Raw genomic sequence first — 18,764 nt, 5'->3', positions numbered from 1 at the left:
GCAGTGACCTGATTGGTGACCATGAGCACCTATGCCACTGATCCTTTGCACCCATTTTGATACATCTTCCCCACATTCCAGTAGTTTCTCGCAGGTCTCATTTTCCAGAACCCTACTTGATCCATACACTTTAAAACTCAAACCCTAAAAATGTGTTTATCTTTATCCGTACCTGTAATGACGTTTGGTAACCCACAAGTAACTGAATTAGTGAACTCTACAATTACAGTTAATATGAAACTTATATGCAATATTCTAGAATATTCGACATCCGTTTTGTAGCAAAGTGTATAGTTCAGTTGCTTCTTCCATATTCAGAATTCTGGCCATACTAGGCTCTGTTTCCACAATGTAATGTTTGCTCTAAGTATTGGGTATTGATTTTCCAGTTGGTTGCAGTGGCTGAATTGGCCATAGTCTATACTTTATCAAGTCTCGTAAGTACAATAGTAGGTACTGATGTATGAATAAAAAAATGTATATAGGAAGTGGTTACGTTTAAGCCTTGAATGGGTTTTCTGGGGGATGAAAACATTCATGGACTATCCTAACAATAGTCTATCACTGTTTGACCTGTACGGGTGCGACCCCTGGGTCCCTCACTGATCATCATAACAAAAGGGACCCTCTGTGATAATGGCTAAGATGCAGTATCAGGCACAGCGCCATGGCCCTTTCATTCTGATCGGCAGGGGTCTCAAAGGCTGCTTGCTCTCAGAAAACTCTACACTGTGGCTCAATGTTAAAATCACAGTAAAATTGCGATCAATTGCAACTTTTGTAATAATTTCAAGTCACTAGCAACTTTTCTCCCCATAGGGAATAATTTAACTCAAAGTTCCATCACAAAAAATAATGAAAGCAATAAAAAGAATAAAGATGTCACATAGTAAAATATGAAAGCTGTTTATTGCCTCAATGCTTTATGTCCTTATTCTGAGTAAAGGTAAATAGGCTTTGTTTTTCCCTCCTGAAGCTTTTTTTTGCCTTTGCTTATGCTGTTGTGTGGATTTAGTACATAAGTTATAAACTTTGCAGTTTTTGGCCTTTGCTTATCCAGCCCATAATTGGCCTCTCTTGCCACTTAATGACGTGCCGCCACTATACATTTGCTATCTTATCACAAGGTAAATATGTTTTCCTGCATCATTGAGGAAATGAATGTTTGTGTTTGCTCTTGTAGGTTCTGTGGATACAATAAATCAGTGCACAGTCCCGATGAAAAAAGACTTCACTTTGGAAATGGTCACTGTAAGTAATGTGATTTATAAGTTCCATTTAACAGCGATTATGTGGGAACAATGCATTCACATTTGTATTCGTTTAGCTATAGATCTACACAGCATACCACAGAGGCATGTGAACCAAGGTAGTATTGCAGGATTAGAACATACAGCATATGACACCTATTGGTAACTTCACTTACTGCAATGTCGTACCTTACCATGCACTTTCCAATTATTATTAGTAGCATTACTAATATAAGTGTCATTAATAACAATAATTAATTTTATGTTGATTAAAATATTTTTGGGCAGTTAAAAAATATATAATTGCCACCTTCACAAGTAAGTATGATACAGCACCTTTAATAGGGTTGTCCCAGCTGGACAGTTTCTATCTATATGCCTGCTTGAGACCCCCGTTTTGAAGAGCAGCTCCTTCTATGGCAAACTAGACACAACGATACAATTTTACATGGACGACCATTCATTGACTACTACACTGGCTGAGCACATCCTACCCAGGCAATAACAGCTGTTTACTGAAGGTATCAATAGCAGACCCAAATACCATTTTTGACACAATGGATGCTTTTTAATTTTTTTAAGGAGAGCAATTTTGATTCTCATCATAGCGAAATACTGACGGAAGACCAGTGTCCTGATCATGGATTATGAGGAGAACATTAAGGACAACTTCGTCCCATGTAAATGGACCTAAAATTGGCCATAAACATTAGATAGAAGTTGGTTGATAGTTAAACAAATGTTCGTCGGGTAAAGGGTTGTTACCCCTTCCATTTCTCCTATCCCTTGTTTGATCTTGATCGACATATGTATTTTTTTTAACTAACTTTGTAACTATTTTAGGTGGCCATACATGTTTAATTACACCCGGTAAGTAACGGCCTATTTATAGCGGAAAGTGATAATGAGGTGGCATTCCGCGGCCACCCATGGGTTAGCACATGACATCGACATACACCTACTCTCCTCCGCTGTGGTTTAGTCTTTTACGCCTGATCATGCATGTATAGACTTAGTGACCCATATTGTCACGTAGGGTTCGTGGACCCACTGGGCCATACCGCCTTGGCGGTATGGCAGCTGGCCAACATTGTGCAGGTCAGAGTCTATAGTTCATATAGGGTACCTGTGGCAGCTTGGACAGTAGCAAGGCAGGCTTGGCAGGAACTAGGCAGCAGGTAGACGTCAGGCGTGGAGAAGCAGGACAGGCGTTGTATACAGCACGGCTACAGCTCAGCACGGCACTAGAACAGGATACAGGTTACAGGATACAGGAACGGGGAACACTGGGAGCAGGAAACACTAGGGGACCATTTGCAAGACAGACATGGAATACGACAACAATGCTCAGGCATGGGAGGATGGGCTGGGACCTTCTTATAGCCCAGGGTGCTCTGGGAGCAATTAGCTCAATCTTCAACATGCGTGCACTCTGGCTTCTTAAGTCTGGACTGAGCTCGTGAGCGCACCCTGGTGGTCACTGTGGAAAAGGACGGCCGTATGTGCAGACATCTCTTGAGAGAAGGGCATCGACTGGATGGAAGGAGTTCGTGGTCAGCGACCACAGACGTTACACATATACACTGAACTATAGGAGTCAATCGGACGAAAATTTCAAACACAGCCCTTCTAATTTTCAGAAGATTAAAATCAGCATAAACGATCCTTCGCCTTTTAGTTTTAACCGATGATTGTTTGTTATGGTTGAAATCATCCATTTTCAGTAACGTTGGTCTAATGTGTATGGCCACCTTTAGTGTAAATTTTCTAAGATTATTTACGATGTGTTAGTAGTACAAGCAGGATCCAAATTATAATCCATACACTGCTTTAACTCATTTTATGGACAGTAAATGTATGTTTTTTACAGATGCACATATACATTGAGTGTCAGATTAGGCTAAATCTAGTGTTTAGATGACCTCCTAATGTCTGTCATACCCCAGAGACTTAGGGATTGTTTCTTTTCTTGATGATTCTATGGACGACAGCCTGATGAGTTTTGCATAGGTTCCCTCTGAAGGCCTGATAGACGTCCACCGAAAGCTTGTAGCAGTTTATAGATTTTACTTTGTTAAATCGTGATTTAGCCTTTTCGTTGATTCATCAGGTCAGCATTTGACACAGCCCAGCTGTTCTTTAGAATACATAGTGGTCCTTAAAGCTACAATATCCATTTGTTCCAGGATGACCATTGTATCTTGAAAATATTGTAACTTGAAAACATAAGTCTATGAAAGGCCTCTAAAAAGTCAACCCAAAATAATAAAAATAAAAAATTCAAGAAATAAGCAGATAAAACCTTTCCTTTGATATACGAGTCAGAAAGATCTTCTGGAAGCTGGGGAATAGTTTTCTATGTTGAAGACAGTTGCTTCTGCAGGGTCATGACAGTAAGTATAAAACGGAGCCACCCTCACCTGGTGTCCAAGGAGCAGCGCATTCTGGCACAGATAGGGGGCAGTCTTGTAGACTGTACTATCGAGAGACACTAATAGACAACCAATTATTGTGTGCACTTCAGTAATACAGCCCCCACTGATGGGACATGTTAAGTGTTAAATGGCTGATCATTGTCACCAGTCATAGGCATTTTACAGTGGAATACCCCATTGTCTATGGCTTTGTAGGTTGAAGGTAGTTTGAATGTATAATGGCCTAAAATGGCCTTTGTAAGTTGAAAATATTGTATGCTGAGGACTTTGTAACCCGAGGGACCACTGTACTACTATGAATGGTTTCAAGCAGGTTGTATTTTTGATGGTGAAAGTATACCGGGGCATACAACGCCAACATCCACATAAGGCAAGAATATTTTTGTATATAGCAGAACAGTACTGGACTAGTGGAATTTTAAGGGGATTGTATCACAATGCAAGACTACTCAATAGAATTAGGTATTATACTGTTTTCAAGGTTAACTCCAGCTTATAGTAGATGCTACATTTTTTATGTAGTCTGAGAGAATATTATATGCTTTGTGTTGTGAAACAAAACATAGGAAAGACTATAAAATACTGGATAGGTCATCAATGTGTATTCACAGATAACCTCTTTTCCATTGCCTCTTTCTATGCTTTCCTGTATACTGCTTTGTACATCTATTTGTACAACTCATACGTTCTATATATGGCTTCCCATATCTGAAATTGACAAGCAAATGGCTTTTTATGTTTAGTGGATCTTTGCAGATTTAATGTTGTTGCTGTTTTATTGGAGAGCAGTGGCAGATTTTTACGGATTCGGTAGCCATTTGGTGCCAACTCAATGATGGAACTTACTTTCAAATTATGCTGAACTAGCTGAAGATTTTGTGAAGGCCATAAACATCTATAAAATGTGGATAAATTGTGTCTCCAGTGAATGTGTAAATGACAGCAGGAGGCGGATACAGCTGGATGTGTAAAAGAGTCTTACTAATTATATGTCAAGAAAGGCAATAAAGTCCCATATACCAGATTCAGTCATCACATTATGTCCTCAGTGAATCCTTATTCACCTTCATTGAACATTGATTCACTTGTCTAGAGCCATAAGGCTCACCCTAAATAACCTTAGTAACCTTTCAGCATAGGACTTTCTTTTTATTTTTGAACCAATTTTTTTTTACCAATATGTAAGTTGATAAGTCTTCAGATGTGTTTAAAAGTCATATGAAATTTCCAGGAGGAGCATTCTTCAAGGGGTAAAGAGCATTAATGACACTATTTAAATTAAGATACAAAACCCTGCTGTGATATATTGTATGTAACACACAGTTGTGTAGTAATGGCTCATTATATTACAGATGTTTCATATTAAAGAAAAATAAAATCAATAACAGCAATATTCTTATACATGTTGCACTGTGTTTGTCATCTATTTGGCTGATTCCAATTTACATGGCACAAACTTGACTTAGAAGAGCGTTACTTTTTCAAAAAGTTCAATCAACAAAGAATGGCGAAGTACGATTAGTGAAAAAGCAAGTGAACGTTATTCACCTGACCTATTATATAAAACTGATGTTATGATGCTATTATATTTAAACAATGTCACTCTTATACATGCATTGTCTATGAGTGGTAGTCTGGCTGCATTGTGGAATATGGCTGCCTTAAAAAAAATGTACATACACCGATCAGCTATAACAAGAAGGCAGCCTAGTTTGGGCCTTAAGGCTCAGAGGCCATTTTTCAAATCTGACATATTTCACTTTATGTGGTAATAACTTCAGAATGCTTATACCTATCCAAGCAATTCTGAGAATGTTTTCTCGTGAGACATTGGACTTTATGATAGTGGTAAAATTTGGTCGATATATTCAGTGTTTATTTGTGAAAAATTGCAAAATTTTGAGAAAATGTGAAAAAAATTGCATTTTCTGAATTCAAATGCATCTGCTTGTAAAACAGATGCTTATACCACTCAAAATAGTTACTAGTTCACATTTCCCATACGTCTATTATATGTTGGCATCATTTTTTGAACATTCTTTTTTTTCTAGGACGTTACACGGCTTAGAACATAGGCAGCAATTTCTCATATTTTGAATACAATTTCAAAAGCCTCTTTTTTTAGGTACCAGTTCAGTTCTGAAGTGGCTTTGAGGGGCTTATATATTATAAACACCTATAAAATACCCAATTTTAGAAACTAGACCCCTCAAAGTATTCAAAACAGCATTTATAAAGTTTATGAACCATTTAAGTGTTTAACAGGAATTGAAAGCAAAGTAGAGGGGAAATGTACAAATTAAATTTTTTGTCAGAAAATCCATTTTATTCTATTTTTTTCTGTAAAACAGAAGGTTTTACCAGAAAAACACAACTCAATATTTATTGCCCAGATTCTGCCGTTTTTAGAAATATCTCACATGTGGCCCTAGTGCGGTAATGGACTGAAGCACCGACCTTCGAAGCAAAGGAGCACCTAGGGGATTTTTAGGCCTCCTTTTTATTAGGCACCATGTCCAGTTTGAAGAGGTCGTGTGGTGCCAAAACAGTGGAAACACCCAAAAGTGACCATATTTAGCAAACTACACCCCTCAAGGAACTTATCAAGGGGTATAGTGGGCATTTAGATCCCACAGGGTTTTTGCTGCAATTTGTGGAATTAGGCTGTGCAATTGAAAATCAAATTTTTCCGATAAAAGGTACAAATTTTTAATTTTGACAAGGAATAATGGAGAAAAAACACCCCAACATTTGTAAAGCAATTTCTCCCGTTTCCGGCAATACCTTATATGTAGTAATAAACTGCTGTTTGGACAAATAGCAGAGCTCAGAAAGACAGGAGTGCTATTTGAAGTGTAGATTTTGCTGGATTGGTTTCTGGGCACCATGTCGCATTTGCAGAGCTTCTGAGGTACCAGTACAGGGGAAACCCCTTAAAAGTGACCTTATTTTGGAAACTAGACCCCTTGAGGAATTCATTGTAGTTTTCTTGGGGTGCATGCAACTTTTTGATCAGTTTTTATTCTATTTTTTAAGAGGCGTGGCGACAAAAAAACAGTAATTCTACTATTGTTTTTTTATTCCTTTTTTTACAGCGTTCACCGTGCGCTATAAATGACATTCACTTTATTCTGCGGGGCGATACGATTACGGCGATGCCAGATGTTTATAGTTTTTTTTATGTCTTATGGCGTTTGCACGATAAAATACTTTTTATAAAAAATCATTTACTTTTGGAGTCGCCATATTCTAAGAGCCAGAACTTTTTTATTTTTCCATCAAGAAAGCCATGCGAGGACTTGTTTTTGGCATAACAAACTGTAGTTTCGATCAGGACCATATTTAGGTACATGCAACTTTTTTTTATCTGTTTTTATTCCATTTTATAGGAGGTGAGGTGACCAAAAAATTGTGATTCTGGTATGGTTTATTATCATTTTCTTTTATGGCGTTCACCGTGCGGGATAAATAATGAAATACTTTTGTAGTTCAGGCCGTTACGGACGCAGCGATACCAATTATGTATAGTTTATTTGTTTTTGTTTTTTAATAATAAAGACTGATAAGGGAAAAAGGGGGATGTTTACTTTTATTACTTTTAAAACTTTTATTTTCTTATTTTTACACAACTTTTTTTTTACTTTTTTTTTACTTTTTTACTTTGTCCCACTAGGGAACTTGGGGGCAGCAGGCCCTGATCGCAATTTTAATACACTGCACTACATGCGTAGTGCAGTGTATTAGAGCTGTCAGCTGCTCGCTGACAGCAAGCATAGTCTAGCAGGACCAACTAGGCTTCCGTAGACCACTTTTGATAGGTAATAACCACTACATACACCCCACAAGACCGGCTGTTTTGGAGATGCTCCGACGCATTCATCTAGGCATCACAATTTGGCTCTTGTCAAAGTCACTCAGATCCTTATGCGTGTCCATTTTTCCTGCTTCCAACACATCAAATACTGTTTTCTTTCTGCCAAATATATCCCACCCCGTGACAGGAGCCACTGTGACAAGATAATCTATGTTATCCACTTCACCTGTTAGTGGTATTAATGTTATGGCTGATCAGTGTACATTGTCTATGAACAGCACTAGTATATGTGCAGAACAGCTAGTACAAATGTGTGCTTTTTCTAGGACTGCATCTATAACGAATGCATTGCCAATAACTGTTACTATTGTATAGAATCTGTGGTGGACATTATTTTTTTGTGCAGCATAGTTTGTAACAATTCATGGGTTCTTTGCTTTGTATTATGTTAACAGTACAAAGGTTGATACTGTTATATAACCACTATAGTAGTATTATGACCTAAAAATGATAAGTATTGTGACACAAGTACTACTATCCGTAATATGTTCGCAGCATGACTGGTATTGTTATATGAAGAGTATTTTATGGTATTATTTTACTAAGTAATAAAATGACTGGTACTATTAGGGTATGTGCACACGATGAGAGGCTTTTACGTCTGAAAAGATAGACTGTTTTCAGGAGAAAACAGCTGCGTCGTTTCAGACGTAAATGCTGCTCCTCGTATTATGCGAGGCGTCTTTGACGCCTGTAATCTTGAGCTGCTCTTCATTGACTTCAATGAAGAACGGCTCAAATTACGTTGCAAAGAAGTGTCCTGCACTTCTTTGCCGAGGCAGTCAATTTACGCATCGTAGTTTGACAGCTGTCAAACGACGACGCGTAAATTACAGGTCGTCTGCACAATACTTCGCTAAACCCATTCAAATGAATGGGCAGATGTTTGCCGACGTATTGTAGCCCTATTTTCAGACGTAAAACGAGGCATAATACGCCTCGTTTACGTCTGAAAATAGGTCGTGTGAACCCAGCCTTATATGGCATTGTATGGCAACGTTTTGGCACTGTATGGGAGCTGTATGGTTATATATACAAACCCAAATTTGCTTGTTGCTACAATCCTATTGGTGTCTATTAATTATTTTAGGCGATGTAGAGATTTTTTTTATTGTTTTTGCTGTACAATTACAGACTGGATCACACAGTCATTCACTAGGTTTTATAAAGTACTATTGACAGCTAACATGATTATGTCACTTCTGAATTGTACTTTTTATACTAAGATAAACAAGTATTGTTTTGACTGTAAGAATTAGAGGTGTTTGTATAATTTAATAGTTTCCTGGCTGCCTTTGTAGGGCTAAATGACTGAATCTCACACAATAAGTCTGAAAACGACTACTTTTTTCTACTGTGTACGCGTAAATCCAAAACGTCCTCTGGCTATAAAAAGACTTTGGCACAAAAACTGCTTTCTAAGCATCGTTTTTATCAAATTTTAAAATCTTGTAAAAAAAAAAGTGTTTCCACACTTGTGTAACTAGTTGTGTTTGATAAGGTGTTTCTGCTTCAAAGTCATTTACAAAAGCAAGTGTTTTAACACCTGTTATTGGGAACTCAGTGTAAGTTATTCTTATACATTAAAGAGGTTATTTGAGTTATAAAATTGATGGCCTATACTTAGGATAAGCCATCAATATTAGATTGGAGGGGTCCGACCATCGGCACCTCCGCCGATCAGCTGTTTCAAGGGGTGGCGGTGCTCATACGAGCGCCACAGCCACTCCATTGTTTACATTGTCTATTCGTACTTGCACGTGCTAATACATGTTGTGTTACATGTTGTTTCACTTCAATGGGACAGTGGTGCAATACCTTGCACGGCTGCTGCAAATATAAGGGCGCGTGTAAGTACAAATGGAGAGGAGAACCATGTAAACATTGAAGAGACTGCAGCCCCTTCAAACAGCTGATCGGCGGATTTGCTCACAGTCGGACCCCCACCAATCTAATATTGATGACCTATCCTAAGGATAGGCCATTCATTTTAATAACGCGGATAACACCTTTAAAAGGAACCTGTCACTATGAACATACTGTCCAGTCTGCAGACAGCATGTTATAGAGCTGGAGGAGCTGGGCAGATTGATATATTTTCAGACTATAAGACACACCTGACTATAAGGCCTTATTCACAAAACCGTATTCGGTCTGTGATATACGGTCCGCATGTCGGTCGCATTTCCCGGACCGAACACAGTTCAGGGAGCCAGGTCCTAGCATCATAGCTATGTATGCCGCTAGGTTTCCCTGCCTCCTCGCAGGAATACTGCCCCGTGCTGAAAGATGTTTTCAGTACGGGACAGTAGTCCCACGGGGAGGCAGTGACTCACAGCATCATACATAACTATATGCTATGAGCCCGGCTCCCTGAACTGTGTTCAGTCCAGGAAATGCGGCCAACATGCGGACTGTATATCACGGACCGCACACGGTGTGAATAAGGCCTTAGACGCACTCAGGTCTTAGACAACAGAAAATAGCAAATAATAATTTCATATTTTACTACTTCTAGAAAGAAAAACTATTTGTTAAAAACATTTTTTGTTCTGTTTCACCAGATTCTGAGAGCCATAACTTTTATATTATTTTTTTTTGCGGTATGAGCTGTAGTTTTTATTGGCACCATTTTTTGGTACATACGATTTTTTGATCACTTCTTATTTAATTTTTTTTAACGCTAAGTCGACTAGAAAAAACAATGATTCTGGTGTTTTCATTATTTTTTTACGCCATTCACCGTGCGAGTTAAATAATGGTATATTGTAATAGTTCAGACTTTTACGGATGCAGCGATACCAATTTTTTTTATTTTTTACATTGTGCTTGGGGAAAAATGGGAAAAGTTTTTCTTTTTAACTTTTAATATAAATTTTTTTTTTACACTCCTGAAAATGTATCTAACTTTTTTTTTTTACCCATTCTATTAGTTCCTCTAGGGAAGTTGAACTAGCTTGTACAAAACACTGCAATACAAATGTATTGCTGTATATTGTCATTCTTACAGGCTTCTGCGAAGCCCTGCTAAGCAGACAGAAGGCAGACCCTGGGGCCTTCATTAGGCCCCCGGGCTGCCATGACAACAATCGGCGCCCCCCGATTGCGGGGGGGATTCGTTGAGCTGTCGAAGGGGGCTGTCCCTCTCGGGTTTTCCCATGTAGGACATTTATGACCTATCCACAGCATATGTCATAAATGTGAGATAGATGCGGGTTCCATCTCTGTGACCCCCACCTATCTCTAGAACTGGTCCCCCTATACCCAGTTCTAGCTTTTTGTGCTCTCCTATAGTAGTGAATGGCAGTTACAGAAGCAGCGTAGCATGCTAACTACGCTATTTCTGTAACTACTATTCAGTTCTATGGGAGTTACGTAAGCAGCGTAGCACAGCCAGTTACGCTGTTTCTGTAACTCGACCATATAATCATTAAGTGGCCGGGAGAGCACAAAAAGCTAGAACTGGGTATAGGGGGCCCAGTTCTAGAGATAGGTTGGGGTCACAGAGGTGGGACCTGCATCTATCTGACATTTATGACATATCCCGTGGATATATCATAAATGTCCTTCAGTCGACTACGCTATTGATTCCGTGAAAATTATGGAACCCTTGCACAACGGAGACAAACGGAAACCATTGGCACCGGATCCGTCACCATTGAAATCAATTGTGATGGAAACCTATGGTTTCTGTAATGAATAGGGGTAGGGAGACGACGCAACTCAGTCCCTGCCTACTTGCACGGCCCGTCCTAAGTGACGGCGTACAACTGGGCGATGGTCCCTACGCTCAGTAAGTGCAAGATAGACAACACAAGACAAGGGCAGACAGAAGCAAAGGGGAAGTGGGGGCAGTTGCCCACGGAAAACCGTGAGCAACAGGCAGTGGTGAACGAGCCGAATCAAACCAAGAGTGTACGTAGTAGCAAAACAGAGCAGGCGAATAGTCAGGCAAGCCAGGGTCAAAAAGTTACAGCGGTCAATCAGGTAAATAGCAGGAATAGCAGAGCCAGGAAACCAGAGAATCACAGGAAAGGAACATGCTGCAAGAGAGGGTATAAATAGACCAAGGGTGGGAGCTAGAACCGTCAGGCCAGGCTGTGATAGGTTCTCCCTCTCCTCAGCCTGCAAGCCTGAGTGGTAACAGATCGCATCACTCTAGCAGACCTTGGAGCTGATGAAGGCTGATTAACCCTGGGTGTCGACACAGAACCTGTGTCAGGCAAACCCTTTACAGTTCCCCCCCTTTTATGAGGGGCCACTGGACCCTTCCTAGGTTGGCCTGGCTTGTTGGGGAACCCGAAGATGGAACTTCCTGAGCAATATACCGGCGTGAACATCCCGGGTGGGTACCCAAGTCCTCTCCTCAGGCCCGTATACTCTCCAATGGACCAGGTACTGGAGGGAGCCTTGGACCGTCCTGCTGTCCACAATCTTGGCTACCTCGAATTCTACCCCATCAGGAGTGAGAACGGGGACCGGAGGTTTCCTCGATGTAGCCAAGGACGGGGAGCAGCTTTTCAAGAGGGACGCATGGAACACGTTGTGTATCTGAAAAGACGGTGGTAACTCCAGCCGGAAGGATACAGGGTTGAGGACCTCAATGATTTTGTATGGCCCTATATACCGGGGAGCAAATTTCTTGGACGGAACTTTAAGGCGCAAATTTTTAGAAGACAGCCACACCAGATCCCCGATAGGGGTCCACAAATAGGGGGTTAGTTTAACGTCTTTTATCTGCCTGAGTCTTTTGGATGCTCTGGGACGCCTCAAGGTTCTTCTGAACCTGGGCCCAGACTGTGCACAGTTCCCGATGAACGACATCTACCTCTGGATTGTTGGAACCACCAGGTGTAACGGAGGAGAACCGTGGATTAAACCCAAAATTGCAGAAGAAAGGGGAGACCCCCGTCGAGCTACTGACCCGGTTATTAAGGGAAAATTCGGCGAGGGGAATGAAGGAGACCCAATCATTTTGACAGTCAGAGATAAAACACCTTAAGTATTGTTCTAGAGACTGATTAGTCCTCTCAGTTTGGCCATTAGTTTCCGGATGGAAGGCCGAGGAAAAGGACAGATCAATCTCCAGCTTCTTACAGAAAGCTCTCCAAAACATTGAAACAAATTGTACCCCTCTGTCAGAAACAATATTGACAGGAACCCCATGGAGACGCAGGATGTGTTTGACAAACAAGGTAGCTAACGTCTTGGCATTGGGTATTTTCTTGAGGGGTACAAAGTGGCACATCTTACTGAAGCAGTCTACTACAACCCACTCCACCGACTTGCTTGGGATGGAGGCAGATCGGTGATAAAATCCATGGAGATATGGGTCCGAGGTCTCTGGGGAGTGGGCAAAGAACATAGTAAGCCCGCAGGTCGGGACCTGGGAGTCTTGGACCTAGCACAAATTTCACAAGCGGCGACGTAGGCCTTAACGTCTAAACAACCCAGGCCACCAATAGGTTCTGGAAATGAGGTGCTTGGTACCCAGGATGCCTGGATGGCCAGTGCAGAGTCATGATTCTCCCTGAGCAACCTTAGCCGGAATTGCAGGGGAACAAACAGCTTGTTCTCAGGAAGGTTTCTCGGGAGCAGAACCTTGATCAGCCGCAATTTCGGAGGCTAAGTCTGAATCCACAGGGGATATGATTATAACTGGGGGCAAAATACAAGCGGGATCCTCCTCAGGAGGAGGGCTGGCCATGAAGCTACGCGACAGAGCATCAGCTTTGATATTTTTTGACCCAGCCCTAAAGGTAACCACAAAGTTGAATCTCGTAAAAAACAACGCCCAATCGAGCTTGTCTCGGGTTTAGCCTCCGGGCAGATTCTAGGAACACCAGATTCTTGTTTTCAGTAAGAACTGTTACCTGGTGCCTAGCCCCCTTGAGGAAGTGGCGCCACTCTTCAAATGCCCATTTATTGGCTAAGAGTTCGCGGTTTCCAACGTCATAGTTTCTCTCAGCGGAGGAGAACTTCCTGGAAAAGTAGGCACAGGGACGGAGATGGGTGAGAGACCTAGTAACCTGGGACAAGAGAGCACCCACTCCCACCTCGGAGGCGTCAACCTCCACGATGAATGGCTCCATTTGGTTAGGCTGAATCAGCACTGGGGCAGAGACTAAGCACCTCTTAAGGATCTCAAAAGCCTGGACCACCTCCGGAGGCCAGTGGAGAAGATCAGCACCTTTATGAGTGAGGTCCGTAAGAGGCTTAGCGATGACCGAGAAGTTAGCAATAAATCTCCTATAATAATTAGCAAACCACAGGAAACACTGTAAGGCATTCAGGGAGGCAAGGCGGACCCATTCTACCACAGCCTGAACCTTGGCAGGGTCCATGCGGAATTCGTTAGGAGTGAGGATTTGACCCAGAAAAGGTATCCCCTGCACCCCAAACACACATTTTTCGGTTTTTGCAAAGAGTTTGTTTTTCCGAAGGGCCTGGAGCACCTTCCTGACATGCTCAATGTGGGAGGACCAGTCCTTGGAAAACACAATTATATCATCAAGGTACACTACAAGAAATACCCCCAGATAGTCTCTTAAAATCTCATTTATGAAATTCTGGAAGACCGCGGGAGAATTACACAACCCAAAGGGCAAGACGAGATATTCGAAATGACCTTCGGGTGTATTAAACGCAGTCTTCCACTCATCCCCCTCTCTGATCCGGATAAGGTTATAAGCCCCCCGAAGATCGAACTTAGAGAACCATTGGGTCCCCTGAACCTGATTGAAGAGATCAGGAATCAAAGGAAGGGGATACTGGTTCCTTACAGTGATCTTATTTAAACTTTGGTAATCAATGCACGGCCTAAGACCACCATCCTTCTTCCCCACGAAGAAGAAGCCAGCAGCTACCGGAGAAGTAGACAGGCGAATGTAACCCTTGGCCAGGCTTTCCTGGATATATTCTCTCATGGCTTCACGCTCAGGACAAGAGAGATTAAATATCCTACCTTTAGGGAACTTAGCTCCTGGTACCAAGTCGATTGCGCAATCATACTCTCTATGAGGAGGTAATTCTTCGGAGGCCTTTTTAAAAAAGACATCCGTGAAGTCCTGAATAAACTCAGGTAGAGTGATCACCTCCTCGGCGAGAGAAACCAAATTAATAGAAAACATGACGTCATGCATTCATTACCCCATTTAGTAAGATCACCAGTATTCCTGTTAAAAGTGGGATTATGCGTCTGCAACCAAGGGAGGCCTAAAATAAAATCGGACGATAACCCCTGCATCACTAACACAGAACACTGCTCCAAATGAATGGAGCCAACAATGAGTTCAAAAACAGGGGTATGCTGCATAAAGTAACCATTAGCAAGCGGAGTGGAGTCAATACCCACTACCGGGACAGGTTTAGGCAAATCAATTAGTGGCATAGCTAGAGACATAGCAAATTCCACAGACATAATATTAGTAGCAGACCCTGAATCCACAAAGGCACTGCCGGTAGAAGACCTTCCATCAAAAGAGACCTGAAATGGAAGCAAGATTTTATTAGGCTTCATGTTAACGGGAAATACCTTTGCGCCCAAGCGACCTCCCCGATGGTCACTTAGACGCGGAAGTTTTCCGGCTGCTTATTCTTGCGCCTGGGACAGGCGTTCAATTGATGCTTGTCATCCCCACAGTAGAAGCAGAGACCATTCTTCCTGCGAAAATCTCTACGTTGTTGGGGAGACACGGAGGCCCCGATTTGCATCTGTTCATCCGAGTTCTCCGTGGAAGAACGAAGCAGCGGAACCTCTGGAGTCATCATTGTGTTTGTCAGGGCTCCGTTCCGACGGAAAGCTCCAACGGAACGTCGGAACGGAGCCCTAGCGCAGTTGTGAATGAAGCCTTACTGAAACTCTCAGCTTCCTAGCTACATTCTGGTATTCTGTGTGTCTTAGAAGTATGAAGAAAATACTGCAGACTGACAAACGCCATGTTAAAGGAACAACACAACTAGAAATTAATGAGAAATCTATACAGAAGAAAAAGTTTCTTGTGTTTACTATTATTAATCATTTATAGGACTACTGTTCCTTTAGCATACAACAGGGGTCTCAAACTCGGGCGGGTAAATGGGCCGCATTACCCAAAAAATTTGAAGTTGACGGGCCGCATTACTTTCAAATTTGATACAATACAAAATTATTGTTAATCAATTAGTGTTATTTGAACTACTATAACAATACTACATTATTATAATAATATTACATTACTATAAGAATACTACATTACTATAATAATACTGCTAGGTTTAAACTTACCAGAAATGTGCGAGTTTACTCCACATGCTTATTTTAACAATCAAGTTTTCCAGTTTAACTGTTGCTAAATGCAGTCTGGCTGCTCAGTTGGCAGCGTTTGACAGACAGTAGAATATAAAGATTGTGCAGCCTCTTTTTAGATACTGCCACAGAGCCCTCTGTAAATAATACCACACTGCCCTGTGTAGATACTGCCACAGTGCCCTTTGTAGATAATGCCACTGTGCCCTCTGTAGATAGTGCCCAGTGTCCTCTGTAGATACAGCCACATTGCCCTCTGTAGATAATGCCACATTGCCCTCTGTAGATATTGCCACATTGCCTTCTGCAGATAATGCCAGTGTCCTCTGTAGATAGTGCCCCAGTGTCCTCTGTAGATAGTGCCCCAGTGCCCTCTGTAGATACTGCCACAGTGCCCCCTGTAGATACTGCCACACATATCCTTTGTAGATATTGACACACACCCCTTTGTAGATAATGCCACACGCATACACACACAACCCCTATAGATAGTGCCACATGCCCCCTATAGGAGTGGAATCCCCAGCCAGAGCATTGCCGACGGACTGGCCTAGGATTTTTCTGCTGTAGATAGCGCCCCACACACCACTCTATTGACAGCGCTACACACCCCCTCCATGTAGGTAGCTCCATTGAAGGTTCCTCCTCGACCGGAATCCCCGGCCAGAGCATTGCCGAAACTCTGGCCAGGAATTCCTCTGCTGGAGGAACCCTATCATCACTGTCTATATATGGACAGTGACGTCAGGGGCTACCTCTAGGAGCCGAATCTCTAACCAGAATCTCCGGCATTGCGCTGGCCGGGGATTTCGGTCGAGGATGGAGCCGCAATGGAGCTACATACATGGAGGGGGTGTGTAGCACTGTCAACAGGGTGGTGTGTGGGGCGTTATCTACAGCATAGGAATCCCAGGCCAGTGTGTCGGCAGCGCTCTAGCTGGGGATTACGGTTTTGGAGGGAGCCCCAATGGAGCCTTCTTCAGGGAGGGGGGTTTAGCGCTGTCAAAAGTGAGGTGAGTGGGGCGCTATTTACAGGGGGGTTGCACTACAGGGGACTGTCAGGCCACTGCTCACCTATCACCAATACGTCGGCAGCACGGGAAAAGGACTGACGTCATGAGGGAGCGCTCCTCCTTTCGTCTACTCTCTTCTCTCCCTGCTGGCCGCACATGACAGCCTCAGGGGCCATATGTGGCACGTGGGCTGCATGGTTGAGACCCCTAGCATACATGACTTGTATCATCAATGACAATTTAGATGAGTGCTGCTCTAAAGGTGTATTCAGGTGTAAGTGTACATTGTTTTACATGGACAGCCCATCGATTTCATTGAGAACTGTTTAATGCTTAATTTCCCATGTGGTGGCGTTGCAAATAAATGTAAACGTTCTTCCTGGTTTCCCCCGCAGATTACAGATAATCATTTGGGGTCTCTCAGCAATGGGTCTCTTGTGATCAGCTAATCATCTGAGGACCCTTCTGATTCCCTAATGAGGAAACTTTTGTTTAGTGGCTTAAGTCTTTTACTGTCTCTTTTCGGTTTTAGTTTTAGCACATTAGGTAGAAGACAAGGGTCTATCTTGCTGCCAGATGACATCAAGTTCCCAGTAGAATCAGGTAATAGAGGCAACTAAAAATGATGAAGTGAGAAGATTGATAGAAAGGTTAAAAACAACCCAGAAGTCCATCCAGTTCAACCAGTCTTATACGTCTTTAAATAATTTGCTTGTGCGCTTGTTCCATATCATTTAAATGCTAAATTCTCAATCAGTTGGGAACGCGTATTTAATTCCCAGAAGTCTTCTTTCAATATAAATACTATTTTTTCTGGAAGATATATTATCCTTTATAAGTCAGGGATGCAAGGTTCAACCTTCAAGGAAGGCTGGCAGACTTGTGCTGTTGAATATTTCAGATTTGCAGCTAATTAATGCTGTCTTTAATATCAGAGCTTCTCAAATACTCATTCCCCTGATAAAGAAAGTAGTTATTCAGGATCTTCTCACACGAGAGTCACGGCATTAATTATCCGGACACCTCGCGTCTGCCAATGACAAAACCACCTGTATGGAAGTAAGATGATCTTGAAATAAGCACTGGATAGGTCCTTGAGGACCAGACTTGGGAACATACATCATAAGACATTATAAATGTGACAGGTGGATCATGCTTTAATATATCCACTTATTACCTGGCTCTAAGAAAATCATTGTTTTGAATTTACACAATCTGCCACAATGCAGATCAACAGGGATATAGCTGTAGGAGTTAGCAGTCACATAAAGGCTCTGAGGACCGTCTGTCTCATAAGTAGACACCAGTATTATAAATGGCACATGGTAGGTGGGGGGCCCTCTTACATATTTAGCATTGGACCCCAGGAGCTTCATGTAATGCCTCGGTACATCACTATGGGTAAATTGATAAAAAAAAATTCACTGAGTGTTAGTATTCCACCTGTCAATGTTGTGTGTCCTTACACACTCTTCCACTGTTCATTAGTGCTGACTGTGAAGGGACAGACCATATTGACAAGCAGAATTGTAATGCCAAGTTGTCAATTTATTTATGCATTTCCAGGATGAATAACAGAGGATTGTCGCAATGCAGAGTTCTAAGAAAAGATGCCCAATAATTGTCATTTTATTGGGAATTCAAATATACATAAGAGACAGCATAAACTTTGTAATACCTCTTTCATTTTAATTTGGTGCCCACAGAAAGGTCTTGGGGGCCACATTGAATGGACATCTGGCTGTTTGTTTACATCAGTGGTTCCCAAACTTTCTTATGGTATGTGTACACACAAAATAAAAAAACGTCTCAAAATACACAGCTGTTTCAGGGGAAAACAGCTCCTCATTTTCAGAAGTTTTTTAAGCCGTTCGCGTTTTTTTGCGGCGTTTTTGGAGCTGTTTT

The 18,764-nt window shown here is 41.9% G+C and overlaps 1 protein-coding gene across 1 annotated transcript in view; it reads left to right on the top strand.

Moving 5' to 3' along the window:
- EPHA3 (EPH receptor A3) overlaps positions 1 to 18,764 on the top strand; it is a 349,426-nt gene that overhangs the window by 261,980 nt on the left and 68,682 nt on the right. Inside the window, exon 9 of the mRNA XM_075854459.1 lies at positions 1,184 to 1,251. Coding sequence (XP_075710574.1) covers positions 1,184 to 1,251 — 68 coding nt within the window. The remainder of the gene's footprint in view (positions 1 to 1,183; positions 1,252 to 18,764) is intronic.

This window comes from Rhinoderma darwinii, chromosome 2 (assembly GCF_050947455.1).
Source record: "Rhinoderma darwinii isolate aRhiDar2 chromosome 2, aRhiDar2.hap1, whole genome shotgun sequence".
NCBI lineage: Eukaryota > Metazoa > Chordata > Amphibia > Anura > Rhinodermatidae > Rhinoderma > Rhinoderma darwinii.
The sequence above is the reverse complement of the archived record's forward strand: the minus strand, read 5'-3'. Positions and strand labels throughout refer to the sequence as shown.